The sequence below is a fragment of the Pararge aegeria genome, chromosome 26, assembly GCF_905163445.1.
Source record: "Pararge aegeria chromosome 26, ilParAegt1.1, whole genome shotgun sequence".
Taxonomy (NCBI): domain Eukaryota; kingdom Metazoa; phylum Arthropoda; class Insecta; order Lepidoptera; family Nymphalidae; genus Pararge; species Pararge aegeria.
This window is the reverse complement of record NC_053205.1, coordinates 2467111-2493000: the sequence shown is the minus strand read 5'-3', so window position 1 is coordinate 2493000 and position 25890 is coordinate 2467111. Positions and strand designations below refer to the sequence as shown.

General features: G+C 38.9%; 2 protein-coding genes across 2 annotated transcripts; one reads left to right on the top strand and one right to left on the bottom strand.

The window, feature by feature from the left end:
- Positions 1-90: 90 nt before the first annotated feature.
- LOC120635113 (syndetin) lies at positions 91-6131 on the bottom strand. The gene is made up of 4 exons (XM_039906032.1): positions 6006-6131; positions 4792-4871; positions 3746-3886; positions 91-3064 (listed from the first exon to the last, which is right to left on the bottom strand). Exons 2-4 carry the CDS (start codon positions 4864-4866, stop codon positions 593-595), a joined length of 2688 nt encoding a protein of 895 aa, XP_039761966.1. The 5' UTR covers positions 4867-4871; positions 6006-6131; the 3' UTR covers positions 91-592.
- A 952-nt stretch (positions 6132-7083) lies between these two features.
- Positions 7084-25341, top strand: LOC120635240 (F-box/WD repeat-containing protein 11). Its single transcript, XM_039906198.1, has 12 exons — positions 7084-7229; positions 9555-9671; positions 11651-11759; positions 12883-13069; positions 13688-13823; positions 14777-14905; positions 15492-15683; positions 17004-17147; positions 18226-18416; positions 20547-20664; positions 22456-22632; positions 23227-25341. Exons 1-11 carry the CDS (start codon positions 7188-7190, stop codon positions 22630-22632), a joined length of 1542 nt encoding a protein of 513 aa, XP_039762132.1. The 5' UTR covers positions 7084-7187; the 3' UTR covers positions 23227-25341.
- Positions 25342-25890: the final 549 nt, after the last annotated feature.

Genomic DNA, 25890 nt, shown 5'->3' with positions numbered 1-25890 from the left:
GGACCATCTGCAGTCAATAATTACTATAAAAAAAGCTTATTGAATGCCATAACTAGGTAATTACTGTAATTGAAAGAAAACAATCTTGTACATATTTATTTAATAAGCTTATGCACGTAAACATGATTATATAACAATATAAATAAAAAGATAAGTATAACTTAAATTGTCTTTACATCTGAGATTACCTTTTATTCCTGTAAAATACATATAATATAATACATTATATACATACAGGTTGCGTCGCGTAGTGTACTTCAAAAACCGCTACAAAGTGAGAGTATAGGAATGACTAAAAAACTTTTGAAAAACTGCCCTATGATGTTCGTAGGTACTTCTTTAACAAAAAAAAAATTGCTGAAATTAAAGGTTTTATTGAAAATAATTACTATTCTCACTTCGATTATAAATAAAATACGTTTTTCATCAATTTTTACCAAAAATTAGTTTTTTATTGGATATAGTAAATACTTCCGAACATCAGCAGTTTTTTTTTTTAAATCATTCAGCATGCCTATTATAAGTATAAACAAAATATACAAACTCTCGCCATTTTACCATCTGTGTACTAACACCCATAAAAATATATATTTCAACTACCCCCATCTCTGCATTCTATGATAGCTGTCAAAGCTTGCCTGTCTCTCTTGTTCTCGCACGCACAACTGACCAAAGCAAGTAAATGTTTACTGGAATACTCATTTCGATCCCTTACAAAGATTTCCAATTCGTTCCTAGGCAAATAGTACGCTTTCACGTACTTATCCACGTAATCTTGGTAAGGTACAGGTTTTAAACCAGAGATCTTCTCTAATTTGACGAATAGCTGCCTATAATCCAGCTGCATTAAGCCCCTACCACCGTTCGAGCATTTCGTCGCGTTCGAGAACCCTTCTACCAAAAGATGGACGACAAATTTGGACACCATACTCCATATTGATTGAACTACCCTCGAATTTAAAGTGATCCGTGAGGAAACGTTCTCGAGACGCAACGCAAATACTTGGATTTTCCGTATGATCATATCAACGTACGGACTGTGTTCTACCGCTACGTTTTTAACGTCCCAACGTACTTGAGACATTGCTATCAACGCAGACCTAGCATCAACCGCTTTAGACGCAGAACACATATAGACTGGCATTCTTAAATCATCGACGACCATCAATGTGTTGTCTCTGAAATGTTCTAGAATCATCCGTTGATGAGATGCGACTATCGATTCTAAATACGGTTGGAGAAATTCGAACTGTTTCGCTAAGAATATAACGCTTTCAACACCCACAATTCTTTCGCTCAAACCGTGTAAATTGGACTCTGAATTCATGTCTAAATGTTGGGGATTGCTCGGGCATTCGAACTTAGTTTCGTCAGCACCGTTTATACTATTGGAAATCCGTTTCAAAACTAAATTTAACTTCGTACTATATAATGTAGATGACGCAACGTCCAAATCCGAGGTGAAGAATATGTGGACCGCGTAAAAATAGTAGTCGAACAATTGGTTCATTAGCATGATCACTTCCAGCGAAATTTGGGGTAGATATCTACATATTTGGAGATACTGTCCGCAATTTCTGAGTACGGATAAAGTTGTGTTGGTCACTATGACGCTATCTTTTATTTTCGACGGACTGCTTTGTGCTTCATTCGTTGTATAATCTAGGATGTCGGTATCCTCGACGAAATCGCGACGAAGTTCTTCGGGCTCGTCATCCGATTCGTCGCTCCCTTCCGATTCCGGTTCTAAACCGAATATATCATCATTTGTTACGTTTTCATTTCGGAATATTTCGAATGGTGTCCTGGAAGATTTTTGCGTAAAATATTTAGCTATATAGACACTATCGTCCTGAGACGTGACGGACGATGTCGCATCGGATTGAGTTCCTTTAACCACGGCATCAGTTTTCGGATTTAAAAACTTCCTAAACTGCTTAAACTCCTGGAGATTCAAGACATTGAACGTTGTTTTAACTGGGCATTGCTCCCATCCTTCATTCTCCAAAAACAGTTTCAACTCCTCCATTCTTCCTCTATGATAATTCTTTATGTATGATACGGATTGTGTTTTTATAAAATCCTGTAATAGATCTGATTTATCGTCGCAAAATATTTCAGCGACTTGCGTCAGCTTCCTTAGGATGCCCAACATTTGAATGAACTTCTCGAACGGAAACTCTTCGAGACCTGAGCTTTTTAGGAATATCGAAACCTTGGCCTGTACGTCATGCCAGATTCTAAGGAGACCGGCTTTTAATTTCTGCTTTATGTATTCGCGGCTGACGTTTTTCTCAATGTCGAAAACGCTCGAGCTCGGTTGGATTTCCTCATTCTTCAAATGCCAAGTCACCAAGAGATAATAACTCCGCATTACATGGAACAGGTTTTCGCATAAGTTCAAGAGGCAAACTGGCGCTTTATTCGTCGGTACGGATTGGCACATCTCTTGGAATTTCATTTCTATTGTGTGCTCGCTCAGGAAGGGTTTAACAGCTTCTAATGCCGACTCATTCACTGCTGAGGAATAGTGCATGTGCAACTGTTCCATAGCTGCTTGGGTCTTCCCTAATAAATCATAAGCCTTCTTTAGTTTCCTGAATACATCTTCGTCGAAATTATGGCATAAACTAGCCAGAACTGAGTCCAGCTTTTCCTCTGTCATATCTAACGTATCTTGTAATCTAGTATTTAAATCCGCTATACATGTATATTCTTTACTATTTGCCGCCGCCTTTTTGCTCTTTAAAATTAAGTCTATAGCTTCGAAATATTCCTTTTTGGATAGCAGTTCTGCCACATCTTTTTCAACGCTGCGCAAACTTGTCAATAGCTCGAGTGATTTTAGTACAGATTTGATTATTTGCCTCTTTCTAACGTTAGCTAGTATGACGAAGGTGGAGATGGTGAGGTGGTTCGACGCAGTTTTTAAGCGTTCTCGAGCTTTCCTACATGTGTCTAGGGTTTGTGAGAGTTCTTCTCGAATGTTCTGGATTTCTGCGAACTCCCTGTCGCAGTTGTCACGCTGTTGAGAGATTAAGTGGAGAGCTTTGCCTGACACAACCTGTATGGAGGGGAAAATTAGAACTTCAGTAATTCCAAGAATATTCCAGCGGAAACACTCGTGCCCGTTTTCACTAACGACTAACAAGGTAATGTCTTAATAAGAAACGCCTAATCCAAGGAGATTCCTAGACATACACCGTTCCGTTCACCAATAGTTTCCCAAGAGTTGGTAAAACCTGTTTTTAACGTGGCGATTTTTAACGGCCTGTATTAGTGAAAACGGGCATAAAAAGGGAAGTTTAAGCAATCTTGGCGCGTTGTAAGATATTGTGATTTATGCAATATTCTAAGTGAAGATAACCTATTGGTTTAGTATTAACGACTCACATAGGACCTGGGCTCAAAAATTGCATTGGGTTTGGGTTATTGCTGAAGATTTATCAGTGAAAAGACGGACATATATCAGTCAACCTCTGCGATTTGGACAGCACGTGAAACTGTCAGTCCCATTTACTATTTTACTGCAATTATGATTAAAGTGGTTACAGCACACTAGCTGGCATTGGAGCAACGTGGTAGGTCTTTAGTTCTTTACTCTAGACCACAGAATTAATTAAACATAGAACACACAGTGCATTGTGTACAAAAATCTAAAACAATATATGGCGTTATTACTTCCCCGGACAAGCTCTGGCACAAAAACTACTGCTAGCTAGTCTTTGGTGACTGAGTGTCTCACCTGCTGTTGTCTTTTCAGTTTAGTGAACATCCGGTCTATGGCCTCGCAGTCGGGGGGAGAGGGGGCGTGTTCCAACGCATACCGCGCCGCGTCGAACTCCGATGGCGGAGAAAAGTATATGTGCTCTATTTCCCGTAGTACCTGCAAATTTGTTGCAAACTTATTGACGATGTTATTGTACTTTTTTTGACGTGACAACGTCTTATAATTCGATGGAGCCGGCTGCACGCACGAAAAAACATGACGTATGCGGCGTTACCTCGCTCTGAGGCGTTCCATTCAAGGCTTGAAGTGCAAGCGAGAGCGCGGAACGAGCGACAAAGAGGCACAGTCGGCCTCCGAGTTCGACATCTGTCTCTCTCCTACTTGAGTGAGCGATGCGTCCGCGTAGACAGCTTTTATACAATAATACATTTACATGTTTTCGGCAAGGATGAAGTGCAGTGAAAAGTGAATGTGGTGTCAATTGTTTATAGCAACGATAATATCTATCAAACAAATAAAATTAAAATTTTCTGTCGAAAAATGCAACCATTCCATCAGTATTTTCTTACGATGTTGCCACGTTCAACTATCGTCAGTAAGCCGACTTTACAGACAACCAAATTTTTTAGTAATAATTGACGGACCCACCAGCTGGCACACCTGATGTCCTATGAACAGAGCAATACTTCACAGGCATGCAAAGGACACGTCCTGTAACGTGCCTCCCTGTTTCCATTTACCTGATTCGGTATGTGTTAAGCCTAGTGGACCTGTAATTACACGGGCAACAACTGCAGGACTAGAGTCTGTTAGGCAGTAGTCGACTACACTGACTCAATGCAGATTGATGGACTCCATACACCCTTGAGATAACTATGGAGAGCTCTCCGGAGTGCAGGTTTCGCCTAGAAGTATTTCCTCCACCGTTGAAGCAAGTGATATTTTATTTGCCTAACATACAATAGTTAGAGGTGCGTGCTGGGTTTTGATATTGGCCACCCAAAAGTGGAGCCTAAGTCCTAATAACTGGGTTATCACTGCTTCTATGTATGTCTACAAACCTCTAAATCAGCAGCAGATTGTGCAGCCGTTTCTGATCGTGAGTTAACTCCGGGAGGAGCATGCCGGTGCTCCATGTTCACTGAAACAAAGTCGAAGAAAATCGGTGATATCTATGTAAGTAATTATAAAATATCCCTTGCTTAAACGGCCAAGGAAAAACATCGTGAGCAAATTTTCATGCCTGAGAGTTCTACATAATGTTCTCAAAGGTGTGTGGAATCCACCAATCCGCACAGGGCCAGGGTGGTGGAGTGTAGCTGTGGTGGGTTAATATGATGGTCGTGATCATATCTATGTACTCCCTGGCGCAGCAGTGGTGCTGCCGTTTTAAATGGATCATCCCGGGTTCGATCAAATCAAAATCATCAAAAAAGAATATATCCACAATTAACTGCATAAAAGTGGAAACAAAACGCTGTTAAGATATCTCAGAAAAGAAACTTCAGTACAAAGTCAACAATATCTTTATTCAAGTAAGCCCATCAGTGGCAGTTTTGATGCGTACATGAGAATTACAAGTTAGTGAAATGATGGCGATAACCACATTCGTAAACTTAAATCTAAAGCTACGAGGGTTCCAAACGCGTCCTGGTCTAAGAAGAAGCCCACAACAAACTTAGCCGGGTGTTTCTTTTTTTGATATCATCTCGCATTGTCATTTAAAATTATAAGAAGAGCAACCTTATTAGAGCAATAATTCACACCCAAGCTTTTTTATCGATTACGTAGTCCTTTATACTATAGTAGGAGTTTTCTATAAGCTTACGTTTAATACAAACTTTGAACTTTTCATGAGACATCTCCAAGATGTCAATGGGTAGTTTATTGTTTATTGTACTTTAAGGCAACAGTGAATAGGCATTTAGTAGGCGTTCCAACCTAGAACTCATTACTACTTTCCAACTGGCATGGTAGTCTTAAAGCGCATAATAATAGAGAAAGATCTAGAAGCGCTAAAAAAAAAAGTAAGTAATACTGCAAAAGAACAAATCATTTAGGGCCGGATATTGATCCGACAGTATACACGTTTATATTAGCATTGATAAATATTTTAAATACATAGTCACCACGTAAATTGCAACAATGGTTACATACCTATTATTGTAAATACAAACAATTAGTGTGATTCAAAACCCGAGTTTGCTGTTGTAACAATTGATCGTAAACAGCGTATTTGTGTAGAATATTAACCCATATAGGTGCCATTTCTTACCTTTCTGGTTTTCCAATCTCAAAGTTTTTCAAGAAGCTAAGTTTATTTATTTGAATTTGAATCAATAAATAATACTCTTGAGATTTTTCGATTTGATTCACTTAGCACTTTTGACTTTGACAAGACCATTTGACATTGACATTTCTTTTTCCCAAACGTCACATTGACGTTAATCATTTTGCGTTTTATTCCCATCGTTCATCTAGCTTGCTTAGGGTCTAGAACCTAATCATTTTGTCTAGATTTAACGGCCCAGACAAATACCCATAAATTCTTACGATTTCTTGTAATTTAACTAAAGCGTTAACGGACATACGCAATCAATCTCAGATACAGGACCTGAAATCAATGTATATTCGTATTTTCTTTACATTGCATCTTATATCCTATTTTGACTCTTTTCACGTGTGTTACTATTGGTAGTGAGTATTAGGAACAGTGATCTTAACATAGCATATAACTTAATAAATTACCATTGATTCCTAACCATTCCTAACCATTTAGTATGGAGAGTCATCTGTGTATATGAAAAAGTGTCGTCAAAATGGATTAAATTAGGATGGCGCCACATTTGCATCAGGGTAACTCTTAAAAGAAGCGCCAAATATAAATACCGTACTATTTACTGTTTACGAAATAAAATCACTCTAAACGCACGTTTGGTTATAATAAATCTGTAAGGTTATATTTACCACAATATTTTGTACAACGTAAGTTGTTGAAATTCTCAATAATTAACTACTTTAGTCGATAATGACATTAAATTTTTTAACTCGGCATACTTCAATTCATCTACGATTGCTACATTCATACCATACCCTGTGTATCCACCAGCGCCATTGTGGAGGAGTTTTGAACTGTTATTTAGCGCAACAACTGGACACTTTTTCAACTTTTCTCCCATATAAGATGACTCTCCTTACCTCTACCCTCCATACATTTAGGAACAAAAAGGGGACATAAAACAATGACAAACGTGCTCGCTTTACTATTTTAATCTGTAGTATTAAGACTCAAGAGTGTGTACTGTGTTAAGACGATGCTAAGTGTGTTTTAGTTTGTGGTTATTGTTCTGTGGTGCTTGACGTCAGGTGAACGATGAATATTTAGAGATTGTGATTTTTCGATATTTAGTGGCGTTTTGAGTGGACACATATTAATGTATTTAGTGAAATTACTAAAATGGAAACCGATTGGATGATAGAAGACTCGACGACACCTAAGGTATTGTTTTTAACGAAGAAATAGGCCACGGCAGTAACCACTAACGTCATTACACTATTCCGCCATCTTTATTCTTTATTGCCTTACCCCAGTGTAAATTCATTATTTTCCTTATTTAGATTTAAATATTTTTATTGACAAACTACATAGAATAATCACTAAAGTTGTAACTCATGATTTTTCATTGAGTTCATCGCTGCATACAGTCTTAACATTTCTGCATTGCAGTCAAACATTATGAAGTTTTTTTTATTTGTAACTCATTCACTTTTTTTTTTCAATTATTTTCGATAACTAAACTTAGAGTTGTCCATATCGATGAATAAAAAATAATTCTAAGACTGCTTAAAAATACACAGCATAATCAAATCCAGACAAAAACTACAAAATGTAGACAAACTTTAAAAGCACTTTCCATTCATATATTCTGGTCATGATGTAAAAATTAAGGGTTTTTTCTAAAATAACTTGAATTAGTGAAATGGATATTAAAGTTTCTAACATGTCTGTACAGAATTTAATAAAATGTAAAAGCATGAAGATTAGTATTTATGTTTACCGATAAACAAAATTTACCTTTCTCAGCTCTTTTAGAAAGTAAACCCTATGTTTATAAATTTGACTATGGCATTTTGTTTGTTAGGAGTTTAATGCAAATTTTAAGCCCAGGAAAGTTTTGAAGCAGCTTGATGCATATAACATAACAAATTGTTCTTTTATAGACATCTTACTTTTTTCATATAAAAAACTACTATGAATTTTATATCATTGCTGACTATTCTAATGGTCCGCAGGCTGAAATGATGATGATGATGATGATTCTAAAAATAGTAGTAAAGGAGAATGCAGGAACACGGTTTTGTTAGGTGCCTCATTCAAATTGGTATCAAAAATTAAGTTTTTATTTTTAATAAAAACCTCTCAAATCCCAAGCCTTAACTTTGACGGTTAAAAAATCTTTTAATGAAATAGATGAGTGGCTATGGATGAGGTACTGGCATTCTCCTTTGTATGGGAGTACTTTACTTATCAGTAATTGTTCGCATCCCTTTATTTCCTCTTGCCATCTCTAGGGAGATATCTCTAGCCAAAAGGATGGTGCAGAATAGCCAGAGACAGAGCACACTGGAGAATTCTAAGTATGTCCAAGGACTGCCTGACTAAGCCCGTCTTTATGTCGCGTAATGATGTCAGGAGACAATTATGTCCCCGGGGAAAGAGTAATTTAATCTCATAATCTATCTCAACAAATAGAAATAATATCCAAGTAATCTATGTGTAATATTAAACGGCGGTAAACTTCTCCTATTCCATGTTACATCACTTTAGCAGGTCGACACGTTGGTTATGTCACTTGTCAGGGGATACAATTTTTGGGTGTGTTGTATCTGCCGACAAAGCAATCATTGGGCAGAGTGAACCCCCTTCACAGATAGTGCCCATAATCACTGAGAGACCTCCAGTCCAGCTGTGCAGTTATATATGCTATTGATGATAATATTATAAGTATCAATTTTTATTGTTCAACCATGAGAAATCGAAAAGAAGATGTTTGGATGGAAGCAGGCGCTACTTTTCGAATCTATAAATATAAAAGAGAAAGTGTGTGGGTATGTTCCGTATAGGCTCAGCGACGGCTGGACCGATTTCAATGAAACTTTCAGGGAATCTCCGGATTGACCTGGCGAGTAATCCTGTAAAGTTTGGTGACAATCTGAGCACTCCTATTTTTGAATTGTCAAACTGTCGAATACAGCTTTTATTTACTATGATGATAATCCAAGAAGAGAATAGAAGAGAATGAATACGGAGAGAAATAAATGATTTAATATATTATGAGACTTAAATTAAAAATTTAATGATGTAAGTTTATTGTTTAAATAAAATAAAGCAAAATCTAGCCCGGCGAAGCGGGCTGGGTACGCTAGTATATTATGAAAATTATGCTTAATTTGCTATACTCCTCAAAAAGCAGCAGAATCTGTATGGTGTAATTTATAATTACTTCAATCTGTACACTCCACACCAAACAGATCCTCGGCAATGTAACCTCTACGCACGTTTCGCTCAGATGTTAAATTGTTCTTAACAATTATTCATTGTAATGTCAACATCTCCTGAGGATGCTCCGGTTTCGAAGCGAAACGTGCGTAGAGGGTACATTGCCGATAATTGTTAAGAACAATTATTCACTGTAAAGTCTACATCTCCTGAGGATGCTCCGGTTTGTAAATTAAGCTTAATTTTCATAAGCCGATGTTTGTCTAGATATGGCTTAGAAGATTAGCATAGAAACGTTTTAATGCAAATACGTGTTTATTTCAGGTGACGTCACTAACTTCCCTGGATACGGGCGTGCGGCCAGCTCCAAGTGGGGCAGCCTACGTGGGTGAACGCAACACATGTCTGACCTTGTTCTCAAGATGGAACGAGACAGATCAGGTGATTTACCTCGGATTCACAGTGCTCCACTAACCATAGAGTCACTAACGCTACTATCTTAGCGTCTCGAATGACGTTACGATAAATCCAATCTTCTTCTTATTCTTCTTTCTCTGGGCTTGTCTCCGTACTTGATCGGCCGGAACCTTCCGTTGTACGTAGTGCCACTGGTACGGCTCCCCGCTGGGTCACTCCAGCCAGCCGAGCTCACTCCAGAAGCTTAGCAGGCCGCCCAGGTCGCCAAGTGCTTCAGGGAGTGATGCTGGGGAGCCAAGATATGCCGCGCGTTGTTCTGCTACTCCTCTACATTGGAGTAGTACGTGAGTCGGTGTTTCATCTGCCTCTTCCTGGGTTCAAACTCTTCCTGGCAGAGCCCCATTCCGAGGCTCGCCAACAAGCCCGCGTTACGCTGTTAAAATCATTAGGGTTAATCAGCTACACACAATCCGAGAAAAAAAAACTAAGGCATGGAAGGAATAAAGGAAGGCACTTCGATATAATTAATAAATAAATATACTACGACAATATCGCCATCTAGCCCCAAATTAAGCGTAGCTTGTGTTATGTGTACTAAGATGACTGATGAATATTTTTTTATGAATATATAATACACATAAATACTTATAATATACAGATAAACACCCAGACACTGAAAAACATTCATGCTCATCATACAAACATTTTCCAGTTGTGGGAATCGAACCCACGACCTAAACTCAGAAAGCAGGGTCGCTGCCCACTGCGCCACTCGGCCGTCAAAATAAAATGACAAATTCTCCTGCGGATGTACACCGCAGCGGCGCCTTTGTCAAAATGCGGCACGGCACAAAGGCGACCGTAGTTAAGCGAATGGACTTTATTGGGATGGGATAAAAAAAATTACAGCTTTATCAACTCTCAGAGCACTGGCGCACAAGTGGAAATAATATCCAAATAATATATTATGTGGGTGGAAACTTTTTCTATACCGTGTTCCAGTGCTTTAGCAGGAGGACACGTTAAATATATCCCCTGTCCGGGGATATAATTTTTGTCTAGCCCTGCTGCTTCATTCCAATAATAGGTACTATAAATTTAAAGGTAACCCAAATGCCCTCTGTACAAAATATTAAATGTATACGTACAGGTACGAAAGCCCGCCAAATTAATTTGTAAACTCAATACACTGTTGCAAAGCCGCTGACCTACTTTAACTGTGCCAATGTATTGACCATCCAAGAAATGCGTATAGAAAAGTCCTAATACAGTATATAGGATTACGTAAACGGTAAAAAAGCTCGGGTGTGAACTATTGCTCTAACCTGGTTGCTTCTTAAATATTTTCAAATGACAATGTGAGATGGTGATAACAAAAAGAACACCCGGCTAAGGGGAGGTATATAGGTCCGGGTGGTATACAACTGGTTCCCCGGGCGTATAACAAAGAGGGACATGTCGTGGTGGTATTTAGTTTGTGTATACCTTTTTTAGAGGGGGGAGTTCCACATAACCTCCGTCCTGCTCAAGGGTCGGAGTTAGCTATAAAGCTTTTCCACCACCGCCAAAAAAAAAAAGTGTGGCCATATGTCCAGTCCGTCATTTATAACAAAAAAAAAGAAAGGCCATATTATGAAAGTTAAGCTTAATTTGCTATACTCTGCGAAAAGCAGGAGAATCTGTATGGTGTAATTTATGATTTCTTCAATCCTTATACTCCACACCAAACAGATATTTATCTCTACATTAATTGTAAAGGCAACATCTCCTGAGGATGCTCAGTTTTCGGAGCGAAACGTGCGTAGAAGGTACATTGCCGAAGATCTGTTTGGTGTGGAGTATAAGGATTGAAGAAATTCTTCTTCTCTTGCTTTTCGCAGAGTATAGCAAATTAAGCTTGATTTTCATAATAAATCATGGAATTCCGCATAGTAACGCATGCTTCTATCCAATATTTAAAAACTAAGGTTCCCGATTTAATTGGGGGGGTATATCTGTTCCAGGTGGAATTCGTGGAACAACTGCTGGCGCGTATGTGCCACTACCAGCATGGTCACATCAACGCGTACCTCAAGCCCATGCTGCAGCGAGACTTCATCAGCATGCTGCCAAGTAAGTACTCCTACTATATGTGGAACCCGTGCCGTTAAAGAATAGATTTGTGCCGGCCACCACGTTGCATCGCTAGATGGCGCCACGAGATCCTATCCACATCCTTCAACCCTCTACAGGGTACGGGTTTCCTCCCTCAATGAGAAGGGGTTAAGGCCCACCACGCTGGCCCAGTGCGGGTATGTGGACTACACACATCAGTGGCGTGCACTGGGTTTCTTACCAGGGGTATGCACATAGCAGGAAAATTGTATAAAACGGCAAAAATCCTCCCCTTATAGAGTTACTAATAAATTTTAAGGTAGGCAGTGCTATTGTGCATATATGAAGTGCACGCCACTGCCACACATCTAAGAGAACATTATGGAGAACTCTCAGGCGTGCAGGTTTCTTCACGATGTTTTTCCTCCACCGTCGAAGCAAGTGATATTTTTATTTGAAAAATTCTTTTTGTAAAACACAAAAAGAATTTTTCAGGGCAAAGGGCATACTCTCTAGATGGTCCCATTTAAACTTTATCGATACCGGTCGGAGCTGTTATTAAAATATCAACAGTAATGTAACTCAAAGTAGTAAATTTTTGCCTATAAAGTTCATTTTTTGGCGTGCACTGAGAAAATTGTATATATATATATATAAAACGTGTGTGTACGTATGTACACGCGTTAAAAGTTTTACTTCTTTGGAGTAACAAGATGAAATTTTATCTTTCGCCTTATTCTAACGTTTGTTGGAAAAACCACACACATGGTGAAAGTTTTATTATAACGCATCATCTAATTATCTCATCATCGCGCAACCAAGTTTAACATTCAAATTTGAGATTTTGCAATGAGCTCGCAGACTGACAATTGAGAGTGTAGGTACACTGTCAAAACTTTTTTTGAAAAACTAAAATGTTGACTATAGCTAACTTCAGGGTGTCGGTTTTTCCGTGACGGCGTGCGCGCCCATCGTAAAAATTTACTTTAACTTCAAAAATGTGTACTGCATGATTGAAGTACTCCTAGTTTTACCTGCAAAAATGTTTTCGCTTATTCCAATGGGCCGACGATGAGACGCCCTTTTTCTTTTTTTTAATTTAAAAATAATTATATTGTTAACCAAATCGTAAACTCCACAGAGAAAGGCCTCGACCACGTCGCGGAGAATATACTTTCTTACTTGGACGCGAGCTCGCTTTGCGCCGCCGAGCTGGTCTGCCGCGAGTGGCAGCGGGTGATCTCAGAGGGCATGCTGTGGAAGAAGTTGGTGGAGAGGAAGGTGCGGACAGACTCATTGTGGAGGGGGCTGGCTGAGAGGAGAGGATGGTGAGTTCAGAATTGCATCACATTTATTTGAGACGAGTGGATACAGCAGACATTGTCCTGCCCCATAAAGCAGTGCCACCTACCGGGTCCAATTGGTGTTATTAGACCGACCGGTAACCCATTTAAATATATACACAAAATTTCATAAACATTTTATTGCTTAGGAGACAGACACGCGTAGCGAAGAATTATATACAACGTGTAACGGAATTACGAAATAATATTGAAGGTAGCATAAGTATATTTCATAAGCAATCACCGTCTTAAAATATTAAATCAAAAGAAGCACATTTATTTTTTCATACAAACTAATTCAAAACATAAGTTTTACTTGTGACAACCCTATTGAAGATAAAAGACCGATACGTGCATACTACGCTACGTGACTCATACCTAATAAAGTGACAGGAGTCACATGATTTTAATTTTGCATGTGATGTTAGGGCTGTATCTGATGTGGGGACTATGGGGCGTACAAATGTTTTATTTTACGCCCCGACCTTCATGTGTTCCTAACTACGAGCGCTCGTTATTTATATTTAAAAAAAATGCCTCAACACGTGGCAAACATATCTTTTGACCGTGACCAATACGAAAAAAAACCATTGTGTATTCCAGGATAATGTACCTGTTCAAGCCGAAACCCGGCTGCCAGCATCCCTCGCACTCCTTCTACAGACAGCTCTACCCCAAGATCATACAAGACATACAGTCCATCGAAGACAACTGGCGCATGGGCAGGCATAACTTACAGGTATGACATGTCCGCAGGCATAACTTTGACGCAGTGGCGTGACCAAGAAGGTAGATGCCATTAAATTAGAAGATCCTTCTCATTTAAGAGTTATACAAAAAAATTCAGAGTAGGCAGAGCTTTTGTACTACATACGCTTCACTGCTTTGACGAGACGAAGTTGCGGGCAACAGCTAGTAATAATATAAATATGAATTAAGCTATTATAACAGATTGATCAGTAATATTAAATTAAAATTAAAATTTATAATTAAGATTATTTATATTTAATTTACATACAATTTTCTTTCTAAAACTATCGTGAAAGATATCAATGTCAGGTTCGGCCAGGTTGTTGTAACTATTTTCTAGACGATTAATTGGAGCATATCTGCCTAGATTACTTTTTGAAACTTTCGGGGGGGGGTCGAGTTCGAATCCCAGCACGCACCTCTAACATTTCTAAGTTATGTGCGTTTTAAGCAATTAAAATATCACTTGCTTCAATGGTGTAGGAAAACATCGTGAGGAAACCTGCATGCCTGATAGTTCTCCATAATGTTCTCAAGATACCCAGCTATATAACCATGATATGACCATGACGGCCGATTGGCGCAGTGGGCAGCGACCCTGCTTTCTGTGTCCAAGGCCGTGGCTTCGATTCCCAAAACTGGAAAATGTTTCTATGATGAACATGAATGTTTTTCAGTGTCTGGATGTTTATCTGTATTTTATAAGTATTTATGTATATTATTCTTAAAATTATTTATCAGTCACCCATAAAACAAGCTACGCTTACAATGGGGCTATATGACGATGTGTGCATTGTCTTATTATATTTATTTATTACAAAAAAAATAATAATAACCATTTGATGGCAACATTTTAAGAATCTTTGGCGAATAATATCTACACTATGTGACAGGCTGATAATATTTTATGTTTTGTACAAGGCTTTCTCTTCTCGTTTCCAGAGGATAAACTGTCGGTCGGAAAATTCGAAAGGCGTGTATTGTCTGCAGTACGATGACAACAAGATCGTGTCCGGGCTTAGAGACAACACTATTAAGATATGGGACAGGAAGACATTACAGTGTGTCAAGGTTGGTATACGCTTTAACACTGAGTTTCTGAACGGTGTATGTGCATATGTGCCATAGCTTACTTTGATTCCTATAGTTTGTTTAATTTGTGATAACGACTACGACACAGGGAGGTATCTTTATTTAATTTTTTACTAGCTGACCTGTGCAACTTTGTTGCACCAAATCAGTTATTACCGGAAAACACAAATAAAATGACTTTTTCTAAAAATGAATCCTATATAGTCGTATAAAAAATTAATTAATTAATTACCAAAATAAACCTTCTGTTAACCTGCTACCATAAGTTTTGACACTTACGTTTTTATGAAATTTATATAATTATTAATTAACAATTATTCATTGTAAAGGCAACATCTCCTGAGGCTGCTCCGATTTCGGAGCGAAACGTGCGTAGAGGGTACATTGCCGAAGATCAGTTTGGTGTGGAGTATAAGGATTGAAGAAATTATAAATTACACCATACAGATTCTCCTGTTGTTCGCGGACTATAGCAAATTAAGCTTAATTTTCATAATATATCATGGATTTCTGCAAAGTGACGCCTGCTTGTATCTAATACTTACGGTTTTTTTTCTCTAAACAGGAACTCCAAGGCCACACGGGCTCGGTCCTATGTCTACAGTACGATGAACGGGCAATCATATCGGGCTCCTCAGACAGCACGGTCAGGGTATGGGACGTCACCACAGGTGCCATGCTCAACACTCTAATCCACCACTGTGAGGCGGTGCTGCATCTTAGATTCTGCAATGGCATGATGGTCACATGTAGCAAGGTGATTACTAAACGCATTTTGGTACTTGATAGTATTGAATTGGATTGAGTGGTAGAGTCACTACACACAGACAGACTTGACGTTTCAAAAGTGCTTATATTAGTTTTTTTGAATAATTACAAAACGTTAGTTTTTTTTTTTGACGACCTACCCCTGGCGCGACGGTTAGCGCTGTGAATTTCAATAGGAGGTCCCAGGTTCAATTCCGGGGGGGAATTAATAATTCCTGAATTTTCTCTGTTCTGTAGTCTGGGTGGGAGGCTTTGGCCGTGGCTAGTTACCACCAACATACAGTGGCGTGCATTTCATACATGCACTTTTGTGCACTGCCTGCTTTAAAATTTCTGTATAACTTTTTATAACTCTGACAGCCGATTGGCGCAGTTTGCAGCGACCCTGCTTTCTGAGCCCAAGGCCGCGGGTTCGATTCCCACTACTGGAAAATGTTTGTGTGATGAGCATGAATGTTTTTCAGTGTCTGGGTGTATATATGGCGATATGTGTATCGTCGTAGTATATTTATTTATTTAAATTATTAAAAAAAAAAAGGGGAAGGATTTTTCCATTTTATGCCATTTTCCTTCTTTATCCCTGTGCACGCCACTGCCACCATACCGATAAAGACATGCCGCTAAGAGATTTTGTGTTCCGGTGCGTGGTCGCGTTTTTTTTTTATTCCACTACAAAGCCCTTGACTGCAGTCTCACCTGGTGGAGGGTCACCTACCCTGTTAGGGAGTATGGTAGTCATACCCCTATTAGGTTTCTACGCGACATCGACCGTAGAAACCTCTTATGGGTATGTATTCATACAGCACCTTGCTCCCTAACAGGTTAGCCCGCTACCATCTCAGACATGCATCATCACTTACCACCAGGTGAGATAGCAGTCAAGGGCTAATTTGTAGAGGAATAAAAAAAAAAACGTAAGCACGTCAGGTTACGGGACTTCACAACCAAGGCTCTAGGTACTCAACACACTAAAAGCTGGATTTGAGGTTTTGCAATGGCATGATGGAAATCACGAATAAAATGACATTTTCTAAAAATGAAGCTAGGTCGATTTATCGCCCCCGAAACCCCCCTGTATACTAAATTTCATGAAAATCGTTGGAGCCGATTCCGAGATTCCAATATATACATACAAGAATTGCGTGTTTAAAGATATATGATAACACTGCAAGTTCTACCGAGGTAAAATTAAATTGCATTTCAAAAAATCTTATGTAAGATAGACAGTGGGATACTTTCGAGTTGCGGACACTATTTCAGAAACACTATTAAAGTCATATCAATCAACTATAACGTTATTAATTTTCAGGACAGGTCGATAGCTGTATGGGACATGACATCAACTACAGAGATAATGTTAAGGCGAGTGCTCGTAGGACACAGGGCAGCTGTCAACGTGGTTGACTTTGACGAAAAATACATTGTTAGTGCGAGCGGCGATAGGACTATTAAGGTATGGACAAAGCTACATCTTCGATGTTATGTACTCCTAGTACTTTTTTCTTTTGGGTTCCAATTTTTTTTTAATTTATTTAACTAGCGCACCCAGCCCGCTTCGCCAGGCTAGTATTGCTTTATTTTATTTAAACAATAAACTTACATCATCAAATTTTTAATTTAGGTCTCATAATATATTAAATCATTTATTTCTCTCCGTATTCATTCTCTTTTATTCTCTTCTTGACCGGGTGAAGATCATTATCTAAAACCATGTACGCCCAACAATAGAATATCATCATAGTAAATAAAAGCTGTATTTGACAGTTTGAAAGTTCAAAAATAGGAGTGCTCCGATCGTCACCAAACTTTACAGGATTACTCGCCCGGTCAATCCGGAGATTCCCTGAATGTTTCATTGAAATCGGTCCAGCCGTTTCGGAGCCTATACGGAACATACCCACACACTTTCTCTTTTATATTTATTTAATAATAATTGATCAGAGTATTACTATCTATATATATAAAAATGTTATGTTGGTTTGTGTACGCTTCAGAAACTCAAAAAGTTCTGCACCAATCGAGTTGAAATGTTAGCATGATATATAATACGCATCAAAGATTGTTTTTATCTATTTTTCACAACCATTCAATCACAATGTGCCACAGCGAAGCGTGGCAGGGTACAGCTAGTTAAATATATATTTTGAATAAAAAAATAAGAAATTAAATTAACAGTGAGGCTTATAAGAAGCAATTATAGCGAAATAATATTATAAACGTCAATGTAAGTTTGTTTGTTACGCTTTCACGCAATAACTACTTAACCGATCCTCATGAAACTTTGTACACATATTCTTGGAAGTGTTAGAAGTAATATAGGATACTTTTTATCTCGACATTAAGCTCGGTTCCTTTGGGAGAGGGGATGAGTTAATTAGTCATGAAATCATGTATTTCTAATATTTATAAGGTATGATAGGGCCTTATGACTATTTTAAGCCATGGACGCAAGCAAAATAAATAAATAAACCCAAATCTTTTATGAGAATGCATTCATACAGTACCAATTTAAATATAGTCTGATATTTCAGGTGTGGAACACGTCATCGTGCGAGTTCGTGCGTACGCTGAACGGACACAAGCGCGGTATAGCGTGCCTACAGTACCGGGACAGGTTGGTGGTGTCCGGCTCGTCGGACAACACCATACGTCTGTGGGACATAGAGTGCGGGCAGTGCATCAGAGTGTTGGAAGGACACGAGGAGCTAGTTAGGTGTATTCGGTGAGCATATGTTGGAGCATTTTTTCTACGCCACGCGTCTTTATAACAGTTATTTTACGCCACGCCACTTATTTCGATGCCACCAGCAACGCCACTCATAACTACGCGTCACACGTTACCAGGCCATGTATTTCGATGCCACTAGTTTCAACGCCACTCATAAACACGTCATCCGCAGCCACGCCACTCATAACCACCGTTGCCACGCCACGTATTTCGATGCCACTAGTTGCAACGGCCACGTATTTCGATGCCACTAGTTTCAACGCCACTCATAAACACGTCATCCGCAGCCACGCCGAACATAACCACCGTTGCCACGCCACGTATTTCGATGCCACTAGTTGCAACGGTCACGTATTTCGATGCCACTAGTTTCAACGCAACTCATCAACACGTCATCCGCTGCCACGCCACTCATAACCACGTCACCCGTTGCCACGCCGAGCCACCGAACTACACCCTACAATGCCATGATACCGATAATCTCATCACACGTACAAATCTATACAACGCTAACTTTGGTGTAAAGAAAGTGTGTGGCAAATTTGTATGGAGTGTTACAGTAAATTTATAAAGTGGGTAAATAATTAAACTTTTGATAACTATAACTTCATATTTGCCATATATCTATGTTCATGACATTAAGTTGGTGGGTATGTACGGGAGCTATGGTCATACGCTCGACCGTAACTTCCTCCGAGCGGATGATCGTGCTCGGGGACCGATCATTTTTGGAAGTTGTATATATAGGCATTCTTCGTGAACACTTCGCTAGGATGCAGGATGCAGGATTCTTGTGGCGCCATCTAGTTCTTCAATGTGGAGACCGCTACATGTATTTTGATATAAATACGACTGCATTATCGATGCACATCATCTATCCGATGATTTGCCGTAAAAGCAAATTATCCCTCCGTCACAAGGTAACCATGCATAAAACGTGCATACGTCCCATGATGACATACGCCAGTGTCGTATTCTCCCATCGCCCTCACAGCTCTTATAAGAGCTTAAAAGTCCTACAGAATAATTTTATGCTCATGTGGTTATCAGCAAATGTCCATCCGAAAAATGAATGATGCACCGCAGTCCTACATGGACTCGAACGATGCAAAGATACCTCCCGGTGTCTTAGTCGTTTATCAGGAGCTATCCATACCGTGTGGTGACGGCGGATCAGAATACAGTTGTCACCACCCCTCTTGTTCCCGCGGGTGTCGTACGAGGCGACTAAGGGAATATAACGCTACTGTGCTACTAATACTGTCTACTGCGACCTCCAACCCGCCTGCCCAGCGTGGTGATTATGGGCAAATCCTCTGGTTGGGATAGGCTAAAGGCCTCAGACTCTAGGCCTGTAGGCTAAAGGCTAAAGCCTAGCCTAGGCTCCCACTTATGTGCATAAAATTCAAAATTCATTTATTTCAAGTAGGCCTAATATAAGCACTTTTGAAACGTCAAGTCTGTCTGTGTGTAGTGACCCCACCACCAGTTCGGAAGGCAGATTCTACCGAGAAAAATAAATAAATATATAATAAATAAATAAATATACTACGACAATACACACATCGCCATTTAGCCCCAAATTAAGCGTAGCTTGTGTTATGGGTACTAAGGTGACTGATGAATATTTTTATGAATAACATACATATAGACACCCAGACACTGAAAAACAATCATGTTCAACCCACAAACATTTTTCCAGTTGTGGAAATCGAACCCACGGCCTTGGACAGAAAACAGGGTCGCTGCCCACTGCGCCATTGGGCCGTCAGAAGAAGAAGCCGGCAAGAAAATCAGCAGTCGCTCTTTTCCAACATCAACAATTTACATTTTACATTTCAACATTCATTTTTCTATCTTGTGAGAGCTGAAAGCGGAGCCGGATGCTTCCAAGCCAGCCTTGTCATTAAGAAATTCATCAATTGTACACTAACCTCGCTGTAATAAATGTGTTTTAACACATTCTTTAAACTCATGCATTGGTAGGTCCAAAATTACCTTAGGAATCATATTATAAGAGCGTATACTCAATCCCACAAATGACTTCTGCACCTATCGCAGACGATATGCAGATGTCACATGTCATATGTCGTTACAATGTTTTTTGGTATTCGTCTATTGCAGTTTCGACAACAAGAGGATAGTTAGCGGCGCGTACGACGGCAAGATCAAAGTGTGGGACCTGCGGGCGGCGCTAGACGTGCGCACGCCGCACCAAGACCTGTGCCTGAGGACGCTTGTGGTGAGTATATAACCCTACTAATATTATAAATGTCAATGTAAGTTTGTTTGTTACGCTTTCACGCAAAAACTTCCTAACCGATCCTCATGAAACTTTGTACACATATTCATGGAAGTGTTAGAAGTAATATAGGATACTTTTTATATCGACATTAAGCTCGGTTCCTTTGGGATAGGGGATGAAAGTGTATGACGATTTTACACCATAACTCCGACAAGTTATAACCGATTTAAATAATTATTTTTATACTATAGGGGTTATAATATGTGTCTATTTTGCCCACACTTTGTGTAGACCTGATGAATGCGGTTGGATATAGAGGACAGAACTCCTCAGCGGACAGCAGAAAACCCCTCATTTAAGGCTTAGCGATTACTTTATTTTTTTTAGAACTAGAACTAAATTGAATGCCACATCGAAAATCAAACGCAGACGAAGTCGCGGGCAACAGTTTCAATTTTCCGACAGTCACGATTAAAACTACAAATTGTAATAATGAGCTGCGAGATATCGGCCACCGTTACTTATAGTAAAGCATGCTTGTACAATCATCTGTTGTAAAAACTTGTTGGCACCGACTAAAATGTGTTTACAAAATTATGTTGTGAGTTTCAACACATGGTTGTCAGTGAGAGTTTAGTATGTGATTCAAACAGTTTACGCCGCTAAATGAGGTTTAGAACACCTTCGCGTCGACATATACATAAATACTTATAATATACATATAAACACACGGACACTGAAAAACATTCATGCTCATCACACGAACGTTTGGGACAGTGGGAATCGAGCCCACGGCCTTGCACTCAGAAAGTAGGGTCGCTGCAAACTGCGCCCGGTTCATCATCCAAAGTCAAAAGATGATGAACTGGGTTCCGTACAGTAGCCAACCGTACACGGTTCTGGCCCGAACTGCACAAACACAAACTGTTTACTGTAAGCTTCAAGGTCAGCTACTTAAAACTCACATTTGCACAGTATTTGAGATTTTGTTATATTACATGTTTTGGATATGAAGGAATTTGTAACATCATGTTCACGTAACCCTGCATGGGTTATGTGGACGTTATGATAAAACAAGATGTTACTAATTCCTGTAACACAGTTTTACTACCGCAGGAGACAGGGCTTCACACTCATGAAATGTATACGTTTATTTTGATAAAATAAAGATATTATTATTATTATTATTCGTACACAGAAACAAACGTAGAAAGATAATAATCCACGTCAACACAAAACAAAATCCACAAGTGGAAAAACACCTACTCGCGCCAGCTGGCGGTGGCACCATTCTTCAACGACCGGCGGCTTTACGTGCTCTCCGAGACACGCCAGTTCCCATCTCGGGAATATTATTTAAGTCAAAGATATCTTTATTCAAGTAGGTCCACAGGTGGCACTTTAGATGCGTACATAAGAACCACACGGTAGCGAGATGATGGCGATAACCACATTCGTAAACTTGAAACTAAAGCTACGAGGGTTCCAAACGCGTCCTGGTCTAAGAAGAAGCCCACAACAAACTTAGCCGGGTGTTTTTTTTTTTGTTATCACCATCTCACAATGTCATTTTAAATTATTAGAATAGCAACCTGGTTAGAGTAATAATTTACACCCAAGCTTTTTTATCGTTTACGTAGTCCTTTATACTATAATAGGACTTTTCTATAAGCTTACATTTAATACAAACTTTGAACTTTTTTTAAGAGACATCTCCATCTTAAAAATTCTTTAACCAAAAAATCCCAGCCTTTATCCTTATCTTAATACTACTATGTTTTAATTAAGGAGCATACGGGTCGCGTATTCCGGTTACAATTCGACGAGTTCCAAATCGTGTCGTCCTCGCACGACGACACCATCCTCGTGTGGGACTTCCTCAACTATGGCGGCGCGTCGCCCTCGCCTGCGGCTCCGCCCCCGCGCCGCTCGTCACCAGACCACGACCGCGCCTTTTATGACTAGGTACGCTGAGCACCTTTTTTCTCGCCATTACAATCCACGCCACTCCTGGCCACGCCACACCTTGCCACGCCACACCTTGCCACGCCACTCATAGCTACGCCACTCCTAGCCACGCCACTCCTAGCCACGCCACTCCAAGCCAGGCCACTCCTAGCTACACCTCTTGAAACCATGCCACTTTATGCGAGTCCACTTCCAAGATCAGTGTGAAGTCGTAGCTGTGGCTAGTTACCACTATTCCGGTATAGCTACAATCAGACGAGTTCCAAATCATATCGTGTGGACAAGCCATACAGCGCCATCCGATACCACGCCATTCGAAGCCACCAAACCGATAACCACATGACGTCTTCATCCACGCCAAGCTCAGCTACAATGGCTCACAATTCAGGGGGCTGTGAGCAAGTGGTTGCGGGAAATATAAGGCTGGTAGACCACATCACCAACGTCAAAGATACATTATTCCGGCAACGGACATCCAGTATGATGCCTACTCAATACACATCCGAACGTGATGGCGAAATTGTACGCAAGATAAAATCCTAGGAAGAATTGTAAAAAATGTTTTTATTTTTTTTTTTCTTATCATTCCAGGTTTATCTCAAAGACCGCGTTTGTACGTTATTATTATGATAACAGGAATACAAATAACGGTCGCGCCTCAGCGAAGTGACTCAAGTGGAGTGAAGTTAAGTGATACTAGTGATGTGAATATAGTGACTATGAAACGTTATTCGTTAACATTATGATCTGTGGACTCAAGTGAAATGCAACGACTGCACTACAAAACCGAATGGAGTTGACCGAAGACGCTTTTGGAGAGAATAGCTTCGATTATACTTAGCAACCTCTCAGGTGTAGCGATGAATCCCATCTTTGAAAATCCAAGGTTTATTTTTCAGTAAGGGTCAATTTAGGGAATTTATATACCTTAATCAGCTCTACATTCAGTAAGTTACCCAGGGCATGGAAAAGGGTATAAAATTTTAAACCTTTATAAGTCAATAACTCTGATATCATTTTCATTATGCTCATTTAACAGATATTAGCCGGTTTTAAGAAGTGACGTATCACATTAATTTAAAGATCACTGTAAAACCGGTTAATTTAGATTAATTGTACATGATGAAACATTTGATTTTCAGTTAACGGTTTGTTATCTGTTTTTGGTTGAAGGATTTCTTAAAATTCTTCAATCATGTAACTGTTACAGCATTGTACAATATGTTAACCAGTTATAAACCTAAATCGAACAGTAAAAACTTAATGAAAAAGAAAAAAGGGGCAATGTAGAAACTGATATGGGTGGGTTTCAAAGCTGCTATACTCCTGAAAGTTCAGATTAGAATTGTGAGAGCCTGAACGTTCTAACGGTTGTTAATGACAGAGATAATTATTTCTTGAGATTCTAGTTAATGCACGTTCTAGCAAATACCTTCATACTTTTTGTCTGTCAAACAGTAAAGCAACAGACGGTATAAGTTTAAGAGATATAATGTCTATTAATTTCTCAATCACAATATAACAGAAAGACAGCTAAAATTATAAATTGACATTTGATCTAAAATAATAAATATAGGGAAAATTACTACAGAAGTGTTCAATATTCCATCCAAATCATAATGGATTTGAAAGCTGCAACAGTATTCCAGGATCGTCACACTTTTTCTGTTAAGTATTGATCATGGTTGTGTTATATCGGATTTCTTTCTTATGTTTTTTATTAAATACATTATAAAGTGAAGGGAGTTATAGATAAATAACTCAGACTGTCATACCATGTGGCTGTATGCCAAAAATTATATCTTAAGAAATGCCACAAATGTCACAACTGTATCGCCCAGCCTTTGATGTTCATGTATTGGATTTTAAACTTCTAAATATAACTTAGATCTAAATTTACATCTAATTATAACTTTCAAATATCAGAGCGTGAAAAGAAACACTGATGTTTTTTAATAAGACCTATAGAGCATTGGCGCATTTTGCAGATCAGCCCGCCTTAACTATTGCGCATTGACACAATGAGTCAGTGCCTCATGTGAGTTTTTCTACCTAACTATTTGCTTGTGTAAAAGTTAACTACGATTTGTATGGTAACAAAAGAGTGCCATCTAGTGACAATACTGTTTACCAATATCTTAACTAGATGGCGCTCTTACTCAACTGAATAGGTACAAAATCTCACACCCACACACATCTGGGCTTTGAACCACAAAAACATAGTTCAAAATTATAGTTTTCGATAACTGAGTAGATGATGAGTACAGAATTTACTACTTTATAACAAGGTGCTTTAGGTCGAATTTACAGTGCCATTGTAGTAGACCTTTATGTTTGAAACGTGAAAATTGATTGCTCTTTAAAATTTATGCAATCTTGGTACATTGAGAATTTCAGCAGAAGGGGCTCAACTCACAATATTTACAATAATAATAAGTTATTACTACTAAAATGATTGAGCAAAAAAAAACCTGGACATTCGTAAGTTTTTTTCTTTGAGTGAAAACCAAATTGCGTGCTTTGCAGATATTTTCTTTTTATTACAAACTTTTAGTAGGCAGTGACATTTCTGGTAAACTGCGTACCATAGATCCTAGACCGGATAGAACTTGAGTTAAAATTGTCTTCACTATTTTACCGCGGGAAATTTAATTCAGAAATCTTCTGATTTCTAAACCCTAAGTTAAGTAAATTTGTCAGAAGGTATATTTTGTTTTTTTTTTTCTACATTATATAGACGCTACACTTTTGATTATACCCTAAAATCGTTTGAAGCAGAAACCATTTTCAATTAAGAAAAAAAAACAGGACAGCAAAAATTTAAATTTAGTTAAGTTGGTAATTCAGAGCTTGACTGTGGAAAATATGTTAGATAGAGAAATTAATGTATGCATTTAAGAAGTGATTATTCTTTGGCGTTAATCATAAATAGCTATTTACACATTCGAATTTTGAACACACTCACATCAGTTGAACCATCGACTACAAAGAAAATGTAAATGTCTTCGATACCACATAAAGGCATACACTGATACCAGACATTTGAATGGCCTTCACTGGTAGACGTTAAATGAATTAATTAAAATGTAACTATTCAAACCATATCAATATTATAAATGCGAAAGTGTGATTGCTTGTTAATAATGCAACAAATAACCATGATTTTTGTCATAGAGTTCATTAAAAAGACGGAAAGTAACATAGGCTACTTTTTATCCCAGGAAACAAATTGTTCCCACGTGATTTGTAAGAAAG

Bases quoted from the DNA above. Each gene is read 5' to 3' on its own strand.
- LOC120635113 (XM_039906032.1), bottom strand. From the start codon at position 4,866: ATGGAGCACCGGCATGCTCCTCCCGGAGTTAACTCACGATCAGAAACG. The intron at 3,887-4,791 runs GTTTGTAGACAT...ACAAATTTGCAG, and splicing joins AATCTGCTGCTGATTTAGAG to GTACTACGGGAAATAGAGCA. The intron at 3,065-3,745 runs GTGAGACACTCA...CCCTCCATACAG, and splicing joins AACTGAAAAGACAACAGCAG to GTTGTGTCAGGCAAAGCTCT.
- LOC120635240 (XM_039906198.1), top strand. From the start codon at position 7,188: ATGGAAACCGATTGGATGATAGAAGACTCGACGACACCTAAG. The intron at 13,070-13,687 runs GTGAGTTCAGAA...TGTGTATTCCAG, and splicing joins CTGGCTGAGAGGAGAGGATG to GATAATGTACCTGTTCAAGC. The intron at 18,417-20,546 runs GTGAGCATATGT...CGTCTATTGCAG, and splicing joins GAGCTAGTTAGGTGTATTCG to TTTCGACAACAAGAGGATAG.